General features: G+C 35.1%; 1 protein-coding gene across 2 annotated transcripts in view; it reads left to right on the forward strand.

The window, feature by feature from the left end:
- The window catches only part of LOC150094004 (uncharacterized), a 273,886-nt gene that overhangs the window by 164,936 nt on the left and 81,587 nt on the right, over positions 1-27,363 (forward strand). Inside the window, exon 7 of one of the 2 annotated variants that reach the window (XM_090413119.1) lies at positions 13,141-13,227. The exons of the other annotated variant lie outside the window; for it this stretch is intronic. Coding sequence (XP_090269245.1) covers positions 13,141-13,158 — 18 coding nt within the window. The 3' untranslated portion in view covers positions 13,159-13,227. Of the gene's footprint in view, positions 1-13,140; positions 13,228-27,363 lie in introns of those variants that run through there. 2 annotated transcript variants of the gene reach the window in all.

Here is a 27,363-nt window from a genome sequence, read left to right on the forward strand (position 1 = left end):
TCACGCCAAAGTGCATGGCTTTACATTTACTGACACTGAACTGTCATCCATTTTACTATGCCCACAATTCCAACCTATTCAAATCATTATGCAAGTACTGCATATTAGCAGCATTCCTGATTACCATACCTATCTTTTCATCATCATCAAATATCTGTATGTCGCCTGTGAAATCTTTCCCAATGTCATTAATGTACAGATCGAATAACAGTGGGTCAAGGACTGATCCTATGGTACACCACTGAAATCCTGCAGACTCACAATCCCCGTATACCACTTTTTGATATCTGTCAGTCAGCCATCCTCTTATCCACGCTAATATTTTATAATCCAACTCCATATTCTCCAATTCAAGTAGACTTTTATGCAAAAGCCTTAGTAAAATCCAAAAGTATCATGGTGTATCCCATTCCCCCTGTCTAGTTCAATGGTAACATTGTTATAGAATGTGAACAAGTGAAAAAGAAAACATCACCTTCCCTTAGTAAGTCCATGTTGTTCATTGCAAAGTAGAGATTCATTGTCCACCCATTTCTGAATGCGAAACCTGACCAATTGTTTCCAAAATCTTCACCACTACTACTGAGATGTTGATTGGTCGATAGTTGGATACATCGGTCTTTGCACTATATCTGGAACATAATATGCCAAACATCATGGTAGTCGAACAACGACATATGTGATAGACTATACTAGAACAAAAGCAATATTGCATGAAAAACTGACCAAGTATAGGGATCTGGAGATTGAAATCCAGCGACTTTGGACATGAGAGCGACGACAGTTCTAATTATCATAGGAGAGCTAAGAGCAATATCAAGATCATATCATATATGAAGCATCTGGAAAAACTGAGTCTCCCAGAGATAATACTATCTCAACTCTAGAAACTGACACTTTTAAATTTCACCTTTTAGGACGATCTGCAAAAGGCCTAGGGATCTGGTCGATCCCTAGGCCTTTGAATAAGACCAGTCCTTTTGTTTGCAACAATTACAACAAAAGAAATTTGTAACAACCAAGTTCTGTTTTATAGAATCTATTTTTATGTAAAAATGTGTAAACGCGATTATTATTTGAGTATTTATCAAAAGGAAAATGAAGTTACTCCAAGTTCAAGTGTTTTTAATATTTTTCTCCTTTTTTTTTCTTACTGTGTTGAAACCGTCCATTGTTGAAAGCAGGCAAGAATTGTCTGATTAGCACTATATGAATTTTGTTTTACTTTAGCTATTAAATAAGTGCAGTAATTTATTATTTTTTCACTGTTGCTTAAAACGTGTCCGCATGTACGAACCGTGTCTTGAAAAGTCGTTTAAAATATACGGGGGTGGTCTTGCCGACCTTCATAGCTTTTTTCTTTTATCTATATTTTTCTGTTTTATTTTTATTTTTCATTTTTTTTTAGTAGTCAGTTTATGAAAGAAAGCCTTGAAATGTGTTACGTAGGTTGGGTTTCCCGGATACTATTGATGCAGCCTGAAACAGTTTCTTCTTGTTTGTATTTCCTGTGGTAATCAGTTTCGTTTGTTTGTTGAATGTACAGTATCAGTCACGTCCACAGTATGCAACGGTTTCAACAGAGCTGTACAAGATGATCCTTTCAACTAGAAAAGAAAGAAAACATATAGTCTAATAGAATAGATTTCATTTAATCATCTTCGTATAAAAATATCTGATAATAGCGCCCTCAAGTGGATATTTCCTATTTTGAAATAATGTATTTATTGAAAATGAAGTGCTTTAAGATTTTAAATACGTATTTAGATAAATTTATGTAGACTTAAAGTCTTACGACGTTTAGTTGCTAGAAAGAAATACGAGACAATATTCGTATGACGTTTAACATATATAGCGTATATGTCAGCGCATAAGGCGATATTTGAAGTTAATAAAAATTGCTGAGCATGAGGATCGTTTTATTCTCCGGTTATAAAATCTGAAGCTTTGAATTGGGTAACGGGAAACGTCTTCTAGCTCCTACAGTAGTAGAAGTGTTATGTAAGAATCATGTATTGCGTTCTAATTAGGTTTTGCTTTTATATTATATTAATTAGAATATTACTATGCTGATATATTATCATATTAATATATTTTGTATATAAATATTTGTATTTAATAAATGTATTCATTAGGGTAAGCATGTATTTTTTTGAATATTTATTTCAGCCCTAATGAAATTTGACTAGAGTAATGAATAGTGAATTACAATATACCAAACTGAAGACTTACAAACATAACAAGCATTTTATTGAAATACGTCGTTCATAAATTACAGTAAAGAAAATATTTGCTGTATTTTCTGTGCCTAATTTATATTAAAGTAAAAAAAAGTGTAAGCTGTCAGCTGTGAGTCTTATACGGCTATTATAGCACAAAATCAACTTGAAAAGAAATGTTGACGGTGTACACCGGCATATACAGTAATTTTAACAAACTTTTATTACGTGGCCGTATTAGGATTATACTGGGTGCTATCGTTCTTGTTTTAAGTATTTTGATTACAAGGTCCCCTTTGTACTTTCTGAATTTTGATTAAAAACACCTACTGAATAAACGAACATAAACGAATACCATCACCTCGCTCCATCAATTAGGTATGTATATCACGTGTTTATGCTATAACAGCACGTGCTTTCCTTGTTGAATAGGAAACATGATATACTAGATTATCTGAGATTAATCGCTAGCCTTTGTCCTACTATCCTGATAGTAGGACAAAGGCTATCGTTGCAATCACATATCGATTGCACATATGCATTGCAATCGATATGTCTCATATTCATGTTCAATTTGCCATTATAGGTCCAGATCGCGGTTTAATCAAAACATTAATTGCTTAATTTATATATTATCCCACAGTGTAACTTTCATAATTATTCCAAAAAGCTGTAATCATAATGCATCGAAAGAGAAACTTCTGAGTGATTTTTAGAGTGAGTTGTGGTACCCCCCCCCCCCTAATCCGAGTCAAGTGTCATGTATTTTCTAGGAACTGTTACATGCAAGTACTTGCCAGGAAAGAGCATTCTCTGGATATAGCATTAAATATGTGGCTCGATTCTGTCCAGTAGAGATACTTCAAGCGTGGAAAACAAGTCCTTTGTAGAAAGATATTAATTTATCAGCTAAGAATTGTTTCGAAGTCGTGTAGGAAATTGTTCAGTATTAACAAAGATTGAGTTTCCTTGATCAAGAACTGTAGGTTATCATTACTTTATCTAATCAAAATCCGCACGAAAAGTTCAAGAGCTGAAAGCTAAGAATGGAAAAAAAAAAGAAAAGGAAATAAATGTGCCTTAGATAGACTCACTTCGTATTTGTTCATAAATTATTATTCTTACGAAATTCAGAACTAATGCTGTGTAACAGTTAATTTGGTTCCCAGTTTTTGCGTATCAGTGCTGTTTTCTTTTAAAGTTGATGCTATACTGGAAGAAATCAAATACTTGCATACGACATAGTATTATTCGGTTGCTTAATAAATGGACAGAAGAAAAAAATTAAGTTTTTCTCCTGCAGACACCTCCTCTTATGTAAGCAGTCGTTGTAATCTACGTTGATTTTTCTTAATTCCCGATAGGACGAATTTAAAAAACAAGCACCATATCTGTGAATCTCGTGAGAACACTACTATTACTATGGCCTCAAGGTATAAAGCGGACACACTCAATGCATTGTAGATATCTGTTTAGTTCAAGTTGTGCGCTTGGTGAAATGCAGAAGCTAACCTGAGAAAACCTCTAATTTTTTTTTTTTTTCACCATGTGAGCCTTCTAGCACGTGGACTGTGTAATTTTTTCCCTGAACCGCATCGATATATACACGCTGATACAGCATTAGTTTAGAGTTGATATTATTTCTATTGGTTCCACTTGAATAGCATAATCTGTAAAAATTCTCATCCGCTAAGAGTATCCCCAAGAAGAGTGATTTTCCAAAGTATTTTCTAGAAAATAAAAGTAAATATTCTTTCAATCATGCTTGAATTCGTCATCGTCGCTTCAGTTCTCGCACATAAGAACAGTACAGTGTGCCAGAGCAATATCTACTTGATACTGAGACGAAGAAATGGCAAATATTTATTTTATTTTCCTGTCGTGTACGACTGAGACAGTCTTCTTTTTTTAATAAGAAATGTTTTTTAACAAAAAGAAATGTTTGATGAGATTTATTTTTAAAAATTCTATGCAGAACGAAAAGGAGAAAGAGAGATTATATCCTGTTAATTAAGAATTGGCACTGGCACCAGCATTGAGGGTGTGTGTGGGGGGGGGGGGGGGGGAAAGTGAAACAAAACTACGCGGTAAAACATATACACAGAATCAAAAACAAAAAATTTCTCTTCTAATTGCTTTACTGTTGCTAACAAAATAAACTGTTAATGTATAATTTCATTTATAATGAATGTACTTCGGAATATTTGTATCTCTGATTTTACACTAGCTGTCTCTGTCTGTTGGGTGTTATTAAAACAATATACCCCTCGTGATCCGCATTGTGTATTAATGTAAATAAAGCATAATGAAGAAATTAATACCGGTTCCTCCAAATACCTTATCTCAATTATTTTATGAACTTGGAAGAATTTCGGATTACAATGATAGATGATGAGAATATGTAACACTATTCTCTTTGACTAGTTGATGCCATGAATACTTGTTGCAACAATAATAATGAACTGAAAGATGCGACAAGAAAGTTGCCGTAATTTATAAATTTAGACCCATTGTACATTGAATACGTTGTCTCCCTCCCCCTCTCTCCACGGAACCACTGTACTATAGGTTTTTGCAACTTTTATATTAGCTTAGTGTAAATCAATAATGATCTTTGGTCTGAAAGACCTCGATTCGGCTAGGATTCAAAAGAATCTATATAAGAGCTTTTCAACTAATGTTGAATTAACTGAAGTTATAAGGAGATAGAAGAGCATTTTCAAATAATGTCGAATTAACTGAAGTTATAAGGAGAGAGAGAGAGAGAAGAACTTTTCTTCTCAAAACTAGGATTACAAAACAGGCAAACCGGCCAGAGACCACACGCAATTTACAGTGCGCCAGATAGTCTTGTGTTTAGATGGTGGAAAGTGCCGTTGTGTGTAAACAGAGGATTAAGAAAAGTTGAGTTAAAAGAGATTGTTGAATCTAGCCATTTCTTGGTTTGGAAACACACACTTATTTGATTCCAGCTTGAGTAGCAAACTATATAATACTCCTTCATGCCATACGCATTCATAGGTGACACTGAAGTTCTGTTTTTGTGTTGAGTGATTTACCATTTTTATTATAGTGTAATCATAAAAAAAACAGTTGTATTGAAATAGGGAGCACCACAGTATGCTTTCATTGAAGCATAGCGTCAAGTACATCCTAATGACTATTCAGGAAGTTATAAAGAAAATTGACGATTTTAACTCTGCTTGAACTATGTTAGCTTAATTTGTTCGGCCTGCTCCAAATGCTATTGGTTCATTTGTAACATTTCTCATCTTGCAAAGAGATTTTCTTTTCTTACTATTGCATGTTACGAAGATATAAATTTGAAAGAGGATGCTGTAGATTATTACCAAGACAAGCATTAAATTATGAAACTCCTTCTGACTCATTTAAAAACAATTTATTGCCTAATTATCATGACAAATGGTATGTTTATACAGACGCAGTGTCGTGTTTTTTCTTATAGTGTCTGGCAAAAGAAATGAAATTTTATGGATATACTACGATGACGGGGATTGCCGTTAATTTTACTGAAAAAAAAAAACTGCTTTTTCTTTCATAGTGCAAGAGTGGAGTGTCAAATATTTTTTTGTTTTCACTTGAGTGATTTGAAGTAAAACATGAATTGATGACCAGTAATGGAATGATAATAGCATCTGTTTTTGATGACTTAATCTCATGACAGTGCATACATTATTTGGATGTATTTATTTGTTCGTTTTGCTGTTATCTTCGAGTTACATACGAACGATATTCTCCAGGCATCACTTAAAAGTTTCCATATTTATTTATGCATTAAAAAAAATGTGATAAATTAATGCATTCTTTGCAAAAAAAAAAGTGTTTAATGTGAGAATGGTAATTTTCAGCCCATTACAACTTCACCGTAAACATAAATCATTCAAAATATGCACACTGGTGATTATTATTTACATATGTATTATATTATTATTATTACAGTATCATAGTACGTATTGGCAGCTAGTTTGTTTAGTTTACAGGAATTTTAGAGGAATCACCTGGATTTCTGTGATAATGTGCTTCTAAACTATTAATTGAAATTTGGACTCCAACGAACATAAATAATATTTTAACGATTTTCAGGGAGCGAACTGCCAGGCAGTCACCCGATTACTAGATGCTTTTAAGCCGATTGGATTGGCTGATTGTTAAGTAAGGAGTCTGAAATATATTACACATTGCTGGTCTGATGAAGTGCGCGAGCTAATAAAGTCTCGCAGCCCTAGTCTCAGAACCCATTTCATCATATGTATTCAATATTGAACGAAACAATATTCCTCAATGCAATGCATCTCTCTCTCTCTCTCTCTCTCTCTCTCGACAATCTTCAATAGGCTACTATGACTCTCAAGAACTCAAAAAGACAAATAAATGTTAACTATTCTTAACATATGAAAGCTCAGGAGCTGTCACGGACAGTGACAGCTTCTGAGCTTTCATATCTTAGAAAACAGTTTGATTTATCAATCATTAATCGATAAATCAAAGATTGATTTATCAGTTATTAGCATAGATAATCAATCAAAAAGTAATAGAAATAATAGTGCAACAACAATAACAATAGAAATAAGAGAATGTAACTTTGACGATTTAAGATTGTTGAAACATACCGAAACAATAACTAATTTAGAAGACTAATTTAGAAGGCAGTGAGTAGTGAAAGAATTTATTTAGAGGTGCTGCTGCTATTAAATATCCAAATGACATACTACTTTGAAACCTGGATGGATGTAGCCTTTGATTTCAGATAGGAATATAAAGAGTTTTGTTCTCAGCGTTAACTGTTCTGTGTGGTATTGTACAATATTTATTTTGTTGGCGTATTTACTAGATCTGTTCCTAAAATTCCTTTTTTTTGTTAATCTAGTAATGTACATTGCTGTCCTAAATCATAAATAAATAAATAGAATTAATTAAAAATTAACTGATAATTAAATATAACCTTGGAATTATAAGATTAATATTTAATAAACAATTTATGATTTTCACGTGCTCTGATGGTATTAATGAATGGTGTAGTTCGTTTACACTACCTCGTTAACTTAATTATGTTTTGTCTCTTTTTTTTGCACAAATTCTACTAGTGTTTCATATAATTTGGCACATTGGTTATAAATATATCTCTATATTTTATTTAATCCATATATTTGTGAAGTCTGACTTGCTGGAATTTTGTTCCAGAATAGAAAAATTTTTCCAAGGAGCTGAAAAGTACCTAGAGAGAAAGAGAGAGAAAAGCTTTTGTTTTGCCACCATCACAGTGGAAATAATTTCCACCTAGCGGAAAAGATGAAGTAACGCAATAATATTTACATTATTACAGATTTAATACTGGAAACCGACGTTCCTACAACCGAAAAAATCTTAGATTGTGCGTCTTACATGTATGGAGGCGTGATAAGAAGGAGCCAATTAGGAAAACATTTGATATGATGGATGCAGGAAAACATCAAAGAGAAAGACCAAGAAAAAGTTAGAAGTCTATTAAGATAAACAAAGGTCATGATTCTTTTTTTTAACTGAGTGCTGCTACTAACTTCATCCGTTCCAATGCATTTGAGTTCCGATATGTTCCTTTATAGTTCAGTATTATATTGCGCTGCCATCCATTTCGCAACCAAAACTAGCGCGCGCACACACACACTACACTGCAGCACGCAACAACTGCATAAAGAGCAGCAATAAATGTAATTCAGACTTTGACAGGGCGAAATGTAGAAAACTCGCCGCTACTCAAATGGCAGTGAAGCTTTATGGCCCATTGCAAAGGCCATCGTGCATATCTTCTGCTCATCCATGTTTTCACCTTTCTTACATCCAAATAGCATTATCGTAACATTAACCAAATCACATGGCTAACCCCCTAGCATTATACTTTCCGCATGACCACGGCAAAGTTCCCTCCCCAACACACACTTGTACAGTTTATCAAGAACTCGTTACGTCTTCTTCCTTACTGCATGATTCTCCTCCGACTTCTGTATAGATGACAAGGCAAATTCTCCCCATATGTAGATTATCAGGATTGAGAAGAATCTTGAATAGCTAGGATACCAACAGTTTTTCTGTCCTGATTCTAGAAGGGAATACCATCAGTATTCCCCTCTAGAATTAACACTCATTCTGTATTGTCTTTACAATCTTTCATGCTCGTTCGGAATCTTCCCTACAAAATGGAAACAAGCTTATATTTTATCTATCCAAAAAAGGAAGATAATGTTAGCCATCAAACTATAGTCCCATTGCCCTCACGTCACTTTCAAAAAGTGAGGCAAGGACATCAACTCTTCACTACCTAGACACCCATATAGCTAGTTACCACCACTATAGATTCCACACGCATGCAGTTTTTGCCAACATCGCTAACCGTTGGACAAGCCTTTGAAAACGTTTAGAGAAAATCATGTGTTAATTCTTGATATTTCTAAATTATCTGGTTGGTTTCTGTCATAGAGGTCTGCTCACCATATTACATTCTGCCTTAATTTTTAACACATGGTGGCATACTCTAGAACAATCTACTTTCACCCGGCCTCCTCGTTCTCCTTTACACATTTACCTTCTCTGACTGACCTCGAATCCTATCTCTTTCTCTCTTTAGTGATATCAATATATTCCATTTTTCTTCTGCATTTGACAAACCTTGTATTATACAATCATTTGAATCTTCAAGATTCAAATAACCTTAAGTTTTGATTCTTTGCCATAATTCAGTAAGATGATGACAGGCTTATTAATTTTAATGCTATTAAAAGACAGTTCTGCCATATTTTGCACACCTCCCATTACTTTTGATAAATCCAGATCTCCATGCAAGATCAGATCTCTCTTTCTCTCTCTCTCTTGGGCTATACCTTTAGCTTTTTCTTGTCATAAACGCATCCAGAAACACTAAGAATCTGCTTCTCGCCTGTATAAATTCTAATACTATAAATCCGAAATCTGCTTACCTTGGAATATTATTTTGAGATTTGGGTATCTCATTTAGGTACTGATCCTTTAGGGTCACTCATTGAGATTTAGAGTAGAGCCTCCGTAGCTCAGTCGGTATAGATGAAGCCTTTGGTCGGAAAGACCTGGGTTTGATTCCCGTCCATGGCGCGAGGAACTTTTATCTGGTCTCTTTCTATTAAAGGTGAGTTAGCCGGTCTCATACGGAGGTAGAGGGTTTCCCCCTCCGGTAAATTCGGGTTTTTCATCCCTCAGGACAGGCAAACCGACCCCGTACACACACTGCTACAGTTAAAAATGCATACTGAATCCTTCACTAGGAGGGCTCAACCAGTCCTAAGGGGCGGTCGAAGAACGGGGAAAACCTCACACGAATAAAATAAATAAATTAAGATTTAGAGAGATCTTGTAGATCACTCTGAGTTTTTTGGAAAGGTATCGCTGCACTTTAACATACCTCAATAAAGGGCTGGATAGTGGCGCTTCCCATAATGCATAGCATTATACACATCCTAAAGGATGTGTGCTTTGCATTATGGGATACTAAGGCAATTGATATGAAATTATTAGCTTCTACTGTATATACCAGTAGCCCAGTCGTGAAGATACTTCACGCGCAAACTTCGTTTGCTTACACTGGGACAAAGGATTAAAGCAAGAATATAATTTCGTGGCATCTTTAATTTCAGATTCATTGAATGTTGCTTGAAGATTGAGGTATTATTGAAGCTAAGGGAATTATGATTTTTTTTTTTTTCCCGGGAAGAAAACAGAAATGTGTTTTGGTAGTATTGAGATTGTCTTGTTCTCTCTCTCTCTCTCTCTCTCTCTCTCATTGCAGAATGGCACTGAAATCAGTATTTAAAACATTGAAGTGCCGCTGTCAGCAGAACTGTGGATAGATAGTTTGAGCTCAATGAGATAAGGGCATTTATATAAGAAAAGAGAGAGAAAGAAGGCAAAAGAACAAAAAGCCCTAAGACAGTCCTGCATAAGGAAGACATCACTCAATGAACCACTCTTTCCAATTGCAAGGAATGAAAGCTAGACCACATAGGATGGTAGCTTGTTGAGCAGACTCTATAAACTGTTGTCCGGTTTGGCCAGATTAAGCTCTTTGCCATAGAAATGCAAAAAGCGACGCTTTTGAAATTGTTTTTGTTTTCTGTAAAAAAATGACAGTCTCACTGATAGTGTTTGTACTTCTAGTACATTTTTATCTTGGGCGGGAGTTATGACTTACATAACTGGAAATCCTGCTCTAGAGACCAAAAGTTTTTCTCAACAAGCCAGTATGACGGTGGTTTCACATTTAGTGACGACGAAATCATCTCTCACCTGAACATATGAGTAAAAATATTCTCTGACTCTCCGATTATCGCTGTCTCTAGATAACAGTTCTGGGACTTCAGCAATAAAGTTCGAACTGCGGTATTACAATAACTAGAAATCTTAGACCGTGGCAGCAGTCATTAATAGAATTAAATAACCATAAGAAAATATTTTCACGATCTCCTTGACATTCAGACAAATGTATAATGTACAATTATATATTGTATGAAATCCAATTATATATGGAGTCCAATCATACATGAAAATCATTTTTTTCCAAGTTAAGTTACGGCTCCCCTCTGCTATGGATGGAGCATGTTTATCGGGCGCTTGTTTTTCAAAAATGTAGATTCCAAGCTTTATACCAGCATTACACATTTTCTTGTCATGATAAGGAGCGGTCTGTGACTTGAGGTGCATTTGTTTCATACCATATGCCAATTTTTATAACTTTCTGTATTGTTCACATCTCTGTAATGGATGAAATTATCTTAATCTGTTTAGTTTAATGTTTATCGAGTTGTACAATGGTAGCTGGCAATGCTGTTTTATGAAAGATTTTTCCATACAAAGTTGTTACGAAGAACTACTCATACACTGCCTACTGTTGCCTTTGTATTGACTGTTCCTATATATACTTCAGTTTGAATCTCTGCAGCTGTTTCGAAAGACTCAGAGGATTATCCTTTTGTGGTTTGTCGCAGGTGCAATTTTTTACCACGCTATCTTTCACTCGGCGTAACTACTCGATTGGAACATGGATTCCCTATAGCTCATGCACACCTTAATATCCACTTATAGCAGCTTCCGGGTTGTGGCTTTACAAGTGATATTACTAGATCAATTCTCCGCGTTAGGCGTATCTATTTGCAAAGATATATCGCCTTAAATCCACACAAGTTAGGCTTATAAACACATAGTGATATATAATAATCAGTCGTCCACTATTATTCGTTAAATATTTTCTAATGCAAATTAAATGTTATATATAACAAAACATTTAATACCTGTTCAGTAATTTAGGATTGGACTTGAACTTTTTAAAATGTTATAGATTATAATTTAATACTGATATATTTGAAAGTAAATACGATGGCAAGCTGAAACATCTCAATTCATTAATTGAATGAGATTAAAAATTCTGGTTTTTAAACCTACAACTGAGAAGCAGTGTCGTGGTTTTTAGTTTAGTGACTAGAATCAAACCAATGATGACCTTTCTTATGGCGATCTAGCAGCTTGAAAATAAAATCACTGTCACAGTGTTCCATAAGTAGTACGGTATTGCTTTATTTCATTATATGACATGAAATATTGTTGAGTCTGAGTAGTGTAATCGGTAACACGAGACAGTTGTACTTTAGTTGGAAAGACTTCATGATTCGAATTTGGCTGCAAGGACTTTTCATCTGAAGGTGTCAGAGTTTTTGCTCTCGAAAACTCGGCATCCCATCCGTGAACTTGCCAGAGAACTTACACAATTAAGATGATATTGGCCATATAGATTTTGCACTCGAACCAAACAAATGCTTTCATTTATACATTAGTTGGCTACACATATTGGTTTACTTATAAAGCCGCAGTCTCATAGCGTTAAAGTCGCTTTGGTTGTAACTCAAAATATCCCAAATAATCCATGTCATAAACAGCGAAATGGAAAACTTAAATAAACAAATGACCCATAAAAATTAATGTTTCGATCTCCAAAATCTCAGATAATCAAGTATAGTTTGGGAACCAACAGTTATTTTAAAATATTACAGACATTTCTTAAAATATAACATGAATTAAGAATTGCTGGGTTTTATCATTAAATACGATAATAATAAACACACATAATATCCAGTTGTATTTTGCAAAGAAATAAATATATATATATTTTCATTTTAATAAATATAATTCTGTGCATTTCCTTAAATCTGTGCGTACGTGTTCATAAAACTTATTCCGGACTCTTTAGGGAAAGGTTATTATGCAGTTACTAAGAAAAATGAGCATTAGCTAATGCAGTCTTTTGAAAAGAATGCAGATGGGTTATCTATCGAGCTGGCATATAGCCATGATAAGTGACGTAAGAATAAAAACAAGTTTTTTCTTTTTATGTATATATCCATGTAGCTCATACAGGATTTCTCAGAAGTATAAGACTACTAAGAAAAACACAAATATTTGGTTTTCCAAAGCAATTATAAATGGGGCGTTTTCTTTTCTTTTCTTTGCTTGTCGCCTTCTGCTATAATTTATTATACCAAAAATGGCTGGTTTTCGTTTTACGTGCGTACAGATTTGGTAGTTTGTTTATTATTAGTGTCACTTTAATTTTATTAATGAATCCATTACTTACTTTAGTTGGAATTAAAATCTTTCACATTCATTACATGAATTGTAATTATCATATCAAAAGCAGTAGCTTTTTTTTATGGAAAGTTCTGCCATTAAATTCCTTCCTAAGAAAAATTCACGCCCGAGGTTTCTAACGATTCGCGCTGCAATCCAAAAATTTCAGGAATTTATTGCTAAACAGTCTTACTGGTACAATAAGGAAGTTTCGGAATTAAAATGAAGTTGAATGTCTTCAACTTCATTTTAATTTTCTCAATTTACATATTTTTTGCAGGACACTGCGCCAAAGTGAAGTGAGGGATAGCTGTCTTTGAAGAAATTCCTTTGGCATTTGCCATAGAAAAGAAAATAGTCATTCTCGTATCTCAACTAACGTGGTCCCTAAAGGGGAATTTTTGTTGTGCTGCTCTGACAAAAATAAATTTTTCATAATTTCATCATAATAGATAAAGTGAAAATTCTTTGTCAACGTTTTTTGTGTAACATATTAACAGTGATATTCACTGAGAAAATATCGCTTAGTGATATTCACTACGAAAAAAAATACTAAGTGACCCCCCCCCCCCTTTGTCCAAAAAATTTCTACATGCGCCCATTCTCGCAAAAATTAATAACTAAATACTAATGCTGTTGTGCTTTTTTGGAGACATCAAAGAAATCATTTCAGCTGATTTCTTGCTAGTGATCCTCACTGATAATGTTGACTTATATCCTGATATGTCTGAAGGTATATCTCCTACATCCCAAAGAAACGTCCACATTTACTGCAGCCTGCAGTAAATGTGGACTCAATGACAATATCCAGCCTCATGCAGTCAATCTAGTTCAAAAACAACACCTCGCATGTCGGGATAGAAGGTCCTCTATTACCTTTCTTATAGTCCTGATCTAGATCTCGTAGAGTAAAATGGCTTTCACCCATTAAGATAAGCTCTCTACCTAGCAGTTCAGAAGCTACAAGGAGATAAAATCAGTCCTTCGCCGATGGTTTGGGAATTCTCCCAAAGAGACACCAAAATACTCCTAGAACAATAAGGAAAATGTCCGCGACAGAAATAGGACAGCATGTGCAGCCGGTAAATGTCCTCTTCACTATTAACAGTCTTCAGAATGCAATAACCATCTAGAGAGTAGTTTCCAGCTCAGTTAATATCGTCGATGCCCTTTGGAAACGCCTGGGTTCGAATCCCGTGTGGGGACGTGAAGAATATTTATAATCGCTTTTATAATGAAGATAAGTTCGCCATAACGAATGTGGCAGGATTTTTCCTTTCGGAAACTGGGATTTCATCCCAAAAAACATACAAACAGGCATGGCATCACAGCTAACAGTCTCAATACATTGGTTTCATAGTTAATAGCTTCGACCATATCAACAAAATCAAGCTAAATAAAAAATAAAAAAGCCCAAAGTGAAACTCTGGATTCACTCCGAAGTGAATCCAAAATCGATTTTTTTAACCTTTTATATTATATTCGGAATTCTGTTTTTATATAAAAATTATTATTAATGAATAAATAAAATATTCGTTGCCTTGGTTAATAATATCAACAGAAATATTTCAGTCTTTTGTCTGTTATTGAAATTTATCGGATTTATTCTGGCTTTAGCTAATGTAAGTGCTTCGGAATACATTTTTCTTTTATCTTTAATCTTTATTGAATTCCAATAAACAAAAGTTTTTGCCTATTGGAATTCAATAAAAGTTAGTTGAAATGTAAACAAACATAAATGTTTGCTTGCAACATTTAAAAGGTCCCTAAAGCAGGTTTCAAATTTGAAACAAAAATCGATGAAAACATTTTGTTTCACATCTTGGACTTTGAAAATTGCACAACACGATAAACACTCGAGCAATTATATTTTCTACGAGGTTTCTACAGTATTTCTACGAGACTGAAATGGCTTCATTCAACAGATTCAATTCATAATGAAGCAATGCACTTTGCAACAAATTTGGAACCTTTGTGTTGCACCTCGTATTGAATGAAAATTTCAGTAATACTTTAAGTCGACATCATTAATGCAACAAAAATATTATTTTAATATTTGAACTACTTCATTATAAACAAAATGAAACCAGTTTATAAATCTTTATGATAATAACTCTTTTCTTATTCACTTCATCTCATGAGTTTTGATAACCATCGGTGCTTCTTTGGCTCTCCCTTAAACAAGTACTTTGTCTTCTTCCATAATAATATAAATAAGCTGCTTAAAAATAAAAATACTATTAACGAAAGCCAAAACATCAAATGCAGAATAGCACAGTGTCTTATGTGTAAAGCTATTGTAATTCCTTGGAAAGACGTAGGTTCCACTCCAATTAGAAACTCGAGTATCATTTTATTTTTATGGAGGCTCTTTAGTTGAACAGAGTTTGCTGGTTTCATGCAAACTCAGTTCAACTTCCGGAAATTCCATTTCCATTTTTTTCTCTCTCTGTAAAACAGACACACCAAAAGGCACTGCAAGTATGATATGCTGGTCTCACAGAATTACGACTAGGCAGCTGAGGCCATGTAGCTAACCCAGGTCCAACCTATTCCATTGACTCCTATGATTATAGAGCTGTGTAAGACGGATATACTTCAGTTATGCGAACGAATGAGAATATGATCCCGATATCTGCTTTATTCTGTTGGAGGATGACCACATTTACAAATTTCAACACGTTTTATTGAACAACTGAATGAAACATGATAATTCGTTTATGCCATCAGTTTTTAAAAAAACATTTTTTGTCTGTATTCTGGTGAAAAAGAATTTTTGGAGAAACTCTAACCAGGAAGCATACTGCACCATATGAAAATTTTTTAAAAAAATGCATTTAGGTAGTGAACTGGAATTTCCTAAAGAAAAGATCCTCTAACTTTAGTAGGGGCTGGTTGACTCTTCTTGAATCGAAAGTTAATAAAATAAACACGCCTGTAAATTATGAATATTTAACATAATTTTGTAGACTACGACATCTAGTTCCAGTTGCTTTCTGTAGTTGGAGTTGTGCAGTGTACTTTTACGAAAAAACTTCTCCTTATTAAAATTGTAAGAAACAATTTTCTAAGTTAGTTGAATGATGTTAAACTAACTGAGAAAAATTTTTCTTAAATACTATACTAGTTTGTTCTTTTTTTAAAATGCATAACTCAATCTCTACTGACACCAAAGTTTCTTCTTTAAAGCTTTCTCACTGAACCAGCATTAGTAATGGAACAATGAAACATTTTTTTCACAGATAACAGATTACAAATTCATTCTTCCATCAAGCAAAGTCTGATGTCAGCTCCGAAAACCTTACTCGTCCAAAGGTAGACGCTCAGCGAACAGAACACAATGTACGAAAAATTCGTTAAATTATTTTTTTCTACAAGATGGCAGCAAGTTCTGCTCAATCCTGTCTCGCCATGTTGTTTCCTAACGTCCTTAAAAGACAGTGCATCGAGCTGGATTATGACTAGACCATTAAGCAAACTAAAGTGGGCATAGCCTTCAACCAAATTATGGGAAACTATTGTAAAACTCCACAGTAAGTTTCAATTCTAAATATATTTGCTTGTATGAAGGCTGTTTCTAAATGCTTCAAAATTCGGACCATAGTTTTGAAAACTTTGTCGTCATGCGAATCGCACTTAGCTCTTATCCTTTTCATTTTTGAGATATGCCTGAGATTAATCCAGTTTCGAAATACAACTAAAAATATAAATAAATAAAGAGGCGTACTGTAAGTACTCCATTTAAGTAATAAAAGTGACAACAGAGCATAGCGTAACTAATGAGTTTGAGGCATAATCCCCCGGCAAAACAAGAATTTTTTGAATCCATTTCGTCGGATAATTGGATTCAGCAAACTGAACCGAGTCTAATGGTATTAATTATGGATCGATACATGCATGCGCGGACTATCGGATAATGAGAACTGCTTATGCACGTTCACAATACCTGAGATAACTTGCTGTATTTTAAAAATTATAGAAAATAAAAACAATGCTGTAAATTATGAAATTTTTACTTATTTTAGTAGACTACGACAAATAATTCATTCATGTACTTGGGAAGTTGTGCAATATAATTATTACAAAAAAAAAAAAAAAAAAAAACACCTCCCGACAATTAATGTAAGGTCACGTGATTTTTGTTTCGATTCCTTTCGGAGTGAATACTGATGTTTTCTTTTTCTTTTTTTTGTAATCTGAATTTGAAATAGTGTGCTTCTGGTAGTCTCTAAATCTTCAAATTCTATGTACGTTTGAAAACGGAGGTTTCTTTATTCTCTTTCCCATATATTTATTTACCATCCCCCGTGGACATTGTTTTTGACACTAGGGGTAATGCAGTTCTGGTTGAACCGTTCCAGCATGCAGCAAGCACCTTATTCTGCCCGTGACAGATTGAAAAATAAGCCTTGAAAATATAATCTTTCTAAAAGTTAAGCTTGTAGAAAAAACGTACAAGTTTTTTCTACAAGCTTATAAATAACTAAATAAATAAATTACGTTAGCTTGCTTCTGAGACAATAACTTGGATTAGCAACCAGACTTATTTTTGGAACTGGAGCTCAAGATTTCCATTTCTAGGTTAAAGTTACGAAATTAATCGAAGACCAACAACGACAACAATTAAATTAAAATTACTGCGCTTTTGTGGTATGGTAAGTACAAGTGGAAATGAATCGGGTATCACAAAACGGTGCATTTACCTTAGCATTAGTAAATTTGCGAGTCAGTTTTAAATTTCTGCTCGTAAACTTACAGAACCAAAATCGAAATTCAAAACAACTCAGCAAATTTCGGAGTTGTTTTGAATCTCGATTCGACAGTCGGAAATTTATATATTTTTGGAAATCCAAACCATCAAGAGTAGTTCTGTTATCAGTGGTATAATTATGGTTATTGCCTCTGCATACTGCTGCTAGCTGGCTTTGGGTTATATGGGTGTGTTTTATTGGATAACTTAACTGAGTCCTCAGTTCTCTGATCTCCAACGTGCCATGTTTATCTGTGTTGCAGTTCGCACCTATTATATACATTACTTAATCCTCCTCTTTTACCTTTACGGTGTCAAGGTTTTATTCTTGCAACCGTACTCGAGGATTAGGTGGTTAGCCCTATGCCTCCCGGTGTGTCCTATGTGTGTAGATGCGCGTGTTCATGTAGATGGTTTGCTTGTTCTGGGGGACGAAAAACCCGAGTTTCCGGGTGAAAAAACCCTCTACCACCGTATGAGACCGGCTAACTCACCTTTCGTCGAAAGAGACCAGATAAGGATTCCTCACGGGAATCGAACCCCATGTCTTTCCAACCAAAGGGCTTCGTCTATAACGATTGAGCTACGGAGGCTCCTATTATATGCATTCTGAATACTGTTTGATTTAAACCCATATTTTGCTAGGAGCACTGTATTGTTTTCCACTAATGGAAAGTATGACTCTCTTATTCACGTAAAGGATTGATTTTTTTTTTTTTAAATCGCATTAAATTTCGGCAGCAGTGCGCACCTAACTTTACATGTTAATAAATACTGGTGTTTACTTCCCGACAGCCAGGAATGCTTACCATAAGCAAGACTTTATGATCTGTAATATAAATACATATTGCAACCTTCTAACTGTTGTCCATGTCATAAGCTTACGATTTATAGACGCGCTTGGAGCTGCAGGAGTACTTTTGTTATCGAGACTCGACTTTCAGGCGCGTGTTGTGCAAGTTAGTTCGGGTCGTCTCCCAATGAGCCGGAAACTACATTTGCTCTACGCAACACATCGTTATTATAGCACATGTTCACGATTCCTCTGACGTCATCACAGTATTGTTGCCACAGTATTAGGTTATAGGATACGGTCGCTTCTTAATAATGTGACCTTTAATACTCTGGGGGTGGTGCTTACATATACGTCTTCCTGTAATGGCACCCAGCGAACGTAGCAGAACTGATAATTACGTTAGGAGAAAACTATCCAATAATATGTCAGAGAATCGGAAGGTTCGGGAGAATAAAAAGGGATTATCTTTCGTGTGAGGATTTGGCTGAGACAGTGACACGTGTGATGGCATAATTTCTAGACCTGGAGTCCGATAAATGCAAGGTCAGCAATGGAAGGACAGTGCTTACACCAGCTGTTTAGACGAAAAGATAAAATTCAAATTGCATATTTTGATAAGGGCATTTCCCCAGTCCTTGTTTTGAAGGACGGTTGGTTTCCGATGTCATTAATAATTTTGTTGAGTTGTACATGTAGCTGTAATTTAGCCTTCGTATATATTCAATTAAATATCGGTTAATTTTATAATTTTCTTTTTCATTTTTGTTTCATTATCAACTTTTTATGTGATTTATTTTCAAGCCTATAGTATATTTGGACCATGGGTAGGCTAAGAATTTTTTTTAATGAATTTTATGTTTTTTATTTTTTACATTTATTTTTTACATAGTATGGAGACCCAGCTCTAGATACCAAGCATGGAACTTTTTCAAGCCACTTCAGGCCTCCAATAGACTGGCAGGTGAAATTCATCGCCCATTCACAAGCATCCATGGCCGCAGCGGGACTCGAATCCGCAACCTGTTGGGTGGTTAGTGGACCCACTTACCACTCGGTCAACCAGGCCGGCAATTGGTGTTTTAATATCTTTTACCTATTAAGGCACACTTTTAAAGATTTGGAAGACCAAGTATAAATCCCAAGAGCGAGAGGATTGTGCGTGTGTGTGTTAGGGCCTGCATAAGCTCAGTTGGTTTAGACGAGCCTTTTGGTCGGAAAGACCTGGATTCGAATCCCGTCCATGACCTGAGGAACGTTTATCTGGTCTCTTTTGACTAAAGGTGAGTTAGTCAGTCTCATACGGAGATAGAGGATTTTTCTTCCGGAAACTCGGGTTTTTCGTCCTTCAGGACAGGAATGGCTGGCCAGTTTTGTTAAATTGCCGAAAGTGTATATAAAAAACGATATATAGATATCGTTTTTGATTATTCCAACTTATACTTTAATTCAATTTTTTTTTTTCTATTCCGTACGAACCTCCAAACATTTGATATGTTTCTCGAACATTTGGTGGATGTAATAATCGGAGAAAAGAGGGAAGAAGACTCACCTAAAGAACAGAAACAAAATGGAGGAATGAGGATGACCAGTTCTGCAGATCGTTGCCCATTAACATCAAAACACCTACAGAAGAGCCCGCGCTGTTAGCCTAGTGGCTTTGCGCTTCGCAACCATATGCCCGGCGAAGGAGTGTCTTAAGGTCGATTCCCGTCTACGACGTGAGGAACTTAAGGATCTGCCATAGCCAAGTCGGCTGGTCTTGGGCGTGGACAGCAGGGTTTTCCTCGCCGGTTTATGTGGTGTTTTTCATCCCGCAAGCAGGCAAACCGGTCTGAGGACACACGGATTACAGTCAGGAATACTGACCCAGCCATAGGTCTGATTCGTCAGCTTATGCCGGTTTCTGGAGCCCGGATACTTTTTTTTTTTTTTTTTGTGGGGGGGGGGGGACTAGATGGTACCTTGAACTCCCGTAAAAAGGAGGAAACGCAGTATCATCACACGGAATTTATTTATTTTTACCTACAGAAGAAGCACACGTCAAAAACAGAACGTCTTGAGAAAGTTATTGAGGTGAGTATATGAAAGTGGAATCATCTATTAACCGTACTCGTCCCTATAACCTTTTTATAGAAGTTCTTTTGTCCTCTTCTGCACAGCATCGAATTTTTATGGACAGTTTTGGTGCACGAACCCAAATGTGAGAACACTTGGATGGATTTAGGATTCTGTGGAAGTTTAGCTGTGGGGTTATGAATGGGATATGTTTGTGTTGGAGAAGATTAAAGATATAAGTGAACCCAAAAAGACAAAAATCTGAATAATAAAAATGAACAACGGGATGACACTTACATAAGGAAAAACTAATATTTATTATTTGCAGAATTTTTACTTTTTCGGATTTTTTATATGTTTTAAAAACCATTTACGTTTAAAACAAAAAGTCGTTTACGATTCACTTTTCTTTTTAAGCCGTTTCAGACCTCTATCAACAGGATGGTTGTTATCACACCGACTAATGAAAATCATCTATCATCTAAAGATTTTACAAACATCCACGCTACAGCTTGTTGGTAGCAACCAACTAGGCCAACAATTTATCTATTTCTCTGTGCTCCACTTAGAAAGCAAAACATGTTTACACTTAACTTAACACCCACACAAACTTTCTAGAATAATGAACAAAATATAAAAGACCTCCATTGAAAGCGAATTAGCCAGTCTATCTCATATAGGAATATCACTTTTTTTTCTTTTTTTTTTCTTCAAGAAAAGCGGTAAATGGGCAGAATTAACTGACAATAATACGCTGGCCTCATAGTCTCAGTTACTTCAGTCGCAATTCCCAACAGCATTCTAATGATATCCTACTTAGCAAATGACTGCACAGATCGATTCTCGATTTGTAATAAGGATCCCATTTCACTTCCTTCACATTTCTCAAGTGCTAATGAACTGAAAAATTAATGTACAAGGCAAGCATTATGTAAGAGGAGGCCAAGAAAAAGAGCAAGCGTGTAAGAAACGACGTTAGTGCTAGTTTGGATAATCTTTATATTCTACTGTACATTGCACATCTACACACGTATACAGTCAGCTCTCTCATACAAAATCAACTCGTAGGAACTAAAGGCATGGTTTGTTGTCGCAAGGGTAGCTGTAGTGTATTTGTTTTGGACTAGCGCGATTCGATTTGAGAGAGGGCTTTGATGGGATTTTCTTTTCGATGACAAATTCTACTTCCTTGCTGTTGTGAACAGTTTCAGTCAAAAGGAATTCTGGCATTTTTGGGGCGAATATACCAGTTTACTGTCATTTCGGTAAATTTCTCATGTATTATTTATTTGTTACTTATAATTTTATTGATAGGTAATAATAATAATAATAATAATAATAATAATAATAATAATAATAATAATAATAATAATAAGAAGAAGAAGAAGAATATTAATTTAAAAAAAGTTACACTATCCCACAGAATCATTTTGTGTGCGCCACTTATTCGCATATGGTGCATAAGTGGCGCACACCATATGTAGTAAGTGTGTAGATTGGCAACGCAAAAAAATACACTTACAATGCCGTCATTTTAAGGTAACAAATACCTAATTTTATTCAGGTTGTCAATCCCTCCCCCTCTATATTTGCAAATTTTCATTTTTTTTTTTTTAAATTCACTGCTACAATATTCATATAATTGTGTATTTTGATTACAGCGTGATTATTTCTTATTGTTCTCTTTTATAAAATTTTAATTGTTTAAATCAATTATTTACTTATACTAAATAATACTAGATTAAATATTACTTATAACTTTTTATTTATTATAATTTGCTCAAAATAAAAGAATAAAAGCTAACAACAACTAATATAAAAAGCACGTTGAGATGTAAATTTTCATTTGTTGCGAACGGATTATAGAAGGCAGCACCTGTCTGCTTCCGTCCGTTTCATCGAATGGAGGTCAAGGTGAACTGAATTACAACAACAAAACAAATTGACATTCAGCGTTAAGCTATCTGTCGTTAAGCTGTCGCTTGCATTTAGCTCGAAAATGTCATAGTTTGTAAGACAAGTTGTTTACAGATGTTTTTTGTCTTTCAGATAGTTTGGATTTTTTATTTTTAAGCGTATAAGTGCACTAGTTGATGTAAATTGTTTTCTCTGCTAGGCACGCGCTATTACATCGACCCCGAATTCTTTGCAAAATGAACTCGTGAACTTTCTAGTTATAAATGTTCTTTGGAAGTTTCATCTACTGTGCTGATTCTTTTAGATGGGTCATATGACTTTCTGCTAATCGTCTGACTCACGTTAGTTCTGGAAAACTCCCGCCGCATTGCACCGTCGTTAGCAACTCGCGTCTTCTGTATTGATTGGCACTCGACAACTTGGCCAAACTTACGCTCTATGCGGCAGCTAGGATAACTAGTACGACGCATGCGCGGCAAGCAAGAGATGGCGTGTTTACAACATTGTTGCGTCATTTTGTATTGAGCTTTGTTATTCCGTTTTGGGTTCTATTTTAAAACCCGTACACTGTAACAAAACAGAGCTTCAATTATTCCTTCATCTTCACAGCGAATGGAATGCCACTTTTCTGCCTGAAATCATATTTAATATTATTTTTTTAATGGTATTTGTCTGCATGATCTTTTGCATCACAGTTTTTGTAATTGCGAGCGAATGTTCATCAAGTATTTTCTTAAATGTGTAATGAAGAATGGGTAAAATTAATACATTCAAAACAAATGAAATTTATATTAAATTTTTTATGTCAATCGTACAAGATGTAAATGATTCTAGTGATGGGAGAGTTTAGCAATATGTGTGAATATATTTTAAAATGCATATGTTATGAATTGGTTGAAAAAAATGGAATTAATCAGCATTTATATTATATATCTTTAATGGAAAAAAAAAAGAGAGTATAAATCAGAGTTTTACGTTTGTTTCTAACTATTCCATGAATTTATTAGATGTCATTGATTTTTGAGGGGGAAAAATTGTATGCTGATTGTTTAAATAATGGGCCTCCACCCCTTCTAGTCTAAGTGTCTGTCTTCCGAGTTTGGCAGGATTACGTCATGCCAATTTCGTCTCGGTCAGTAGGCAAGTGACATTGGTTCTAAATGTGCATGTGGCTCCCCTATCGTCATTCTCGAACGCCTAATATTTCTCTTCACCGCTTCATCCTTTGAGGAAATGCCTTTGCACGGATTGTGAAACTACATAGGGAAAGGTGCATTGCGACAGTTTACAAAACTTTCATATTACGTCATCAAGAGGATGAGAGGTGTTTAGTTGTGAGGTTGGCCCTCAAGCTACTGTTGACTTCATGTCCTCAGCCATTTCCTGTGTGGTCCTTTAGACCAGATGTTTTTACCGTGAGGAATGAGATGGATCGATGTATTTGTTTCTATTCTGCATTGGTAATTAGTGACCTCCTTTTGTTCATGTAATTTCTTATTGTTGTGTGTTTTCCTTTATAAAAATCTTGTCAGTGTTGCAGTCGAGATTCCCAGGTATATGACAGCTGAGTTACTGTTCAACACGAAGTGAAAAAGATAATGTATATGGATACAGTTCACATATCTGCTTGTAAGTATATCGCATTTCTCTTTCTCTCATATTTCTGTTACTTAGAAACGCGTATGATAAGATATACCTTCACTTAGCGTCAACCCGCTCATGTTAAATGAATCTTAAAATGTTCTTTGTAGAGATGGATACGTAACTGGAATTAGTTTTAAAAACTGCAAAACCCTTCAAGCTTAAAAATGCCATCAATACTTTAACTTTTATCAGTTCCTCCCGGGACGCACCCTTGCTGGCTTCGATCGCACTCTGTCGCTGTATTCTGATAGCGAAGTAGTATTGGGACGTTTTCTTAGGAGTGGAAGAAGTTGAGTAACATCTCGAGACTCTTCTGATAATACTGGATCTTTTATTGCCTACTTGTTTGCAATTTTCATTTGCAATCGTTATTAAAGATTATATCATTTTATTTGGGATTTTCTTACTTGCTTCGTAACTTAGTGTGACAAAGAAAAAATGAATAATTGTAGATTTTTTTCATAGGGCAATAGTTTCTAGCTTGCGACATCTAGATTTATACGCATTATAAACGATCATCCAAATATGTTTAATAACATTTATTCTTTCCCAAGTTCCTTACACTTTTCTGGAGTTGCTGATGCTTTATAAAACCTAAATCCCATTCTTTCATCTTTTTTCTTTCTTTTGTTGCTCTGGCGAACTTAACATCGTATTTAATCTCTAATTTCCCAATTTCTTAAATTCCCTACGCAGATGTTTATGTTTTGAACACCTAGTTTAGTATCAAATTTCCACTCTAACATTAAACTGGCTTGGATTGCGTGGATTAGTTCCGATGAGTCGGTGGCTATCAGCAGCATGTGTATTCAGGCCATTTTGTCTGGTTAGCAGTGTAAAAAAAAAAAAAAAAAAAAAAGCGCCATCTCTCTGAGTCCGACCTCAAAGGTTAACTTTATCTTCCTTTGAAAAGACATTAGGAGTTCCTGGAATTCTTGAGGGCGTTCGAATCCAGGTCTTTCCAACGAAGAGGCACGTGTACTATCGATCTCGCCCGGAGGGCGTTGGTGATTTAAAGATAATACCCATTAGGAAGAATACATCTGAAATTATTTAAAATTATAATAAATACATTCTTAGTGTCGATTAGTAAATGTTTTATATTATTATTCTCTGGTTTCGTCTGATGTCTATTCATTCCTAAGTGGGATGTGATTCTCACTGCTTGGTGTGACATCATCACTATTAGTTTTTTGAAGTGGTTTTCTGAGACGAATTTTCCGTGTATCTAAAGCCTTAATCCATTTAGTAGGACGCTTGTAAAACAGAATTGTGTACATCCATTAATGGGAGGCTGGCGATTGTATTTTCTCTTAGGCGTTAAGCAATGTAAATAAATTTTCAGACCCACTTTTCTAAATGAAACAGCCTTTGAAAAAAAAAATCTTCATTGCAATATTTTGTGTGGCTCCCTTATGAACATTTGTGAACATTTAAGGTGACTCGTGCCGTTATTTAAGAGCGGATTTATTTTCTGACTGAGTTAGCGTTTTGTGTTGCTTCCAGCGATAGATGAACCTTCCCTGTTGGCTTCCATGCAAGAAACTTATGCGCGGTAATATTATTTATGACTTCCATCGCGACACTAATGGCAGGAGATATCAGATTGCAGAAGATGGCATAAAACAATCTTAAACAATTCATGAGCGCCAAACTGCTTGATTCAACTCTTCGTTGATGAATCTCAGGAAGGAATTGCTATCGGAAAGATGTTAACGCTTAAAGAATCTGAAGAAGTAAAGTTTTTATGTTGATTTTAGAAGTATTTATTCGGCGTCGAGCGGTTTTAGGGAAGGAAGAGAGAGAGAGAGAGAGAGAGAGAGAGAGAGAGTGTGTTATGGTGGCATATTTGTAGCGCATTTCTCTCTATTTCTGCTAATAATATTTTTCTATCAAAAATAAAGATTCTGCAAGTTCAGAATCAAAGGATCCCGAGCCATCTGATAACGGGGGAATACTCGTTTGGCATAACATTTTTTTTTATTTTATAGATGATACTGAAGTTTAAACAAAATTAGCAGCAAAAATGATGAAAATTGGTAAATCATGCTGGTCCTTTCCTACAAGAAGATTGGATTCGGTTGTTTTGAATAATAAGTGAAGCAGTTAAGGCCTTGTCAGTTAATTCGTTTGTGTTCTGCAGGGTTTTGACTAATTTGTGGGAAGACAAACCACCGTATGAGACCGACTTACTCATCTTCAGTTAAAAAATCCTTAGACAAAAGGTCCCTCTCGTAGATGAGCTTCAGTTCTGACCAAAAGGTATCGCCACTGCACTAAGTAGGCATTGCTACAGGGAGATGAAGAAAATGAAATAGTATATGATGGTAAGAAGTTCTATGTAATATTGGCAAACAAGTTTTTTGTCTCATTGACTTTTATTTAATTTTTCATTCTCGTATTTTTTAAAATTAATTTATGGTCTAATTCAAAGACGCTGCGTATTTAATTCCAGGCATAGTCTACATCCAGTTTTCGTATTTGTTAAAGATTTTTTGTGGACTTCATTCCTTTAACGCCATTCTTTCACCGCTTCCATCGTGGTCGAATTTGGAACTTTAATCTCGATAATAGACAAGATCTATAAATTTCTCCATGATCACTAATGTAATGTGTCTTTATGTTTTCTAAAGTACCCATCCATGGTAAATGGCAAACTTGATGCAAATTCTTTCATTAAGTAAGTTGCCAATCTAAAGGAAGGGGAGCCGTGAAAGATTTCCTAAATGGATATATAGACTTTCTTTTCTTTGAAAAGTTAGCTTCGTGGTTTATTCAATAAAATTCGAGATTTTTAAACCAGCTCAGATTACCCCCCCCCCAAAAAAAAAAAAACCGAAGTTGTAAGAAAGTGGTACTACTCAGTGTCTTAGGTGCTTGCTTCATTTGGCCACAAATTATAGATTGGTGTTTATTCAGGATTCCGTAACCAGACAGCCGTTTCGGATCAATTTGGCTCTCATCAGTACCTATTAAAAACTTTGTACTCATCACAATAAACCGCAGATTATCCTAATTGGCCAAGTTTATTAGTGTTAAAGATTAATTAACTCCCCAACCCACAGACTGCAGGTTCCAATCTCACAATAGCCTTCGATGTTTTGTGAATGATGATGATTTTAGAAAACATATATATATATATATATATGTTTTCTAAAGTACCCATCCATGGTAAATGGCAAACTTGATGCAAATTCTTTCATTAAGTAAGGTGCCAATCTAAAGGAAGGGGAGCCGTGAAAGATTTCCTAAATGGATATATAGACTTTCTTTTCTTTGAAAAGTTAGCTTCGTGGTTTATATATATATATATATATATATATATATATATATATATATAT

This window comes from Typopeltis vanoorti, chromosome 23, assembly GCF_054136105.1.
Source record: "Typopeltis vanoorti isolate ZY-2024b chromosome 23, IOZ_Tvanoo_1.0, whole genome shotgun sequence".
In the NCBI taxonomy this organism is placed as follows: Eukaryota; Metazoa; Arthropoda; class Arachnida; order Uropygi; family Thelyphonidae; genus Typopeltis; species Typopeltis vanoorti.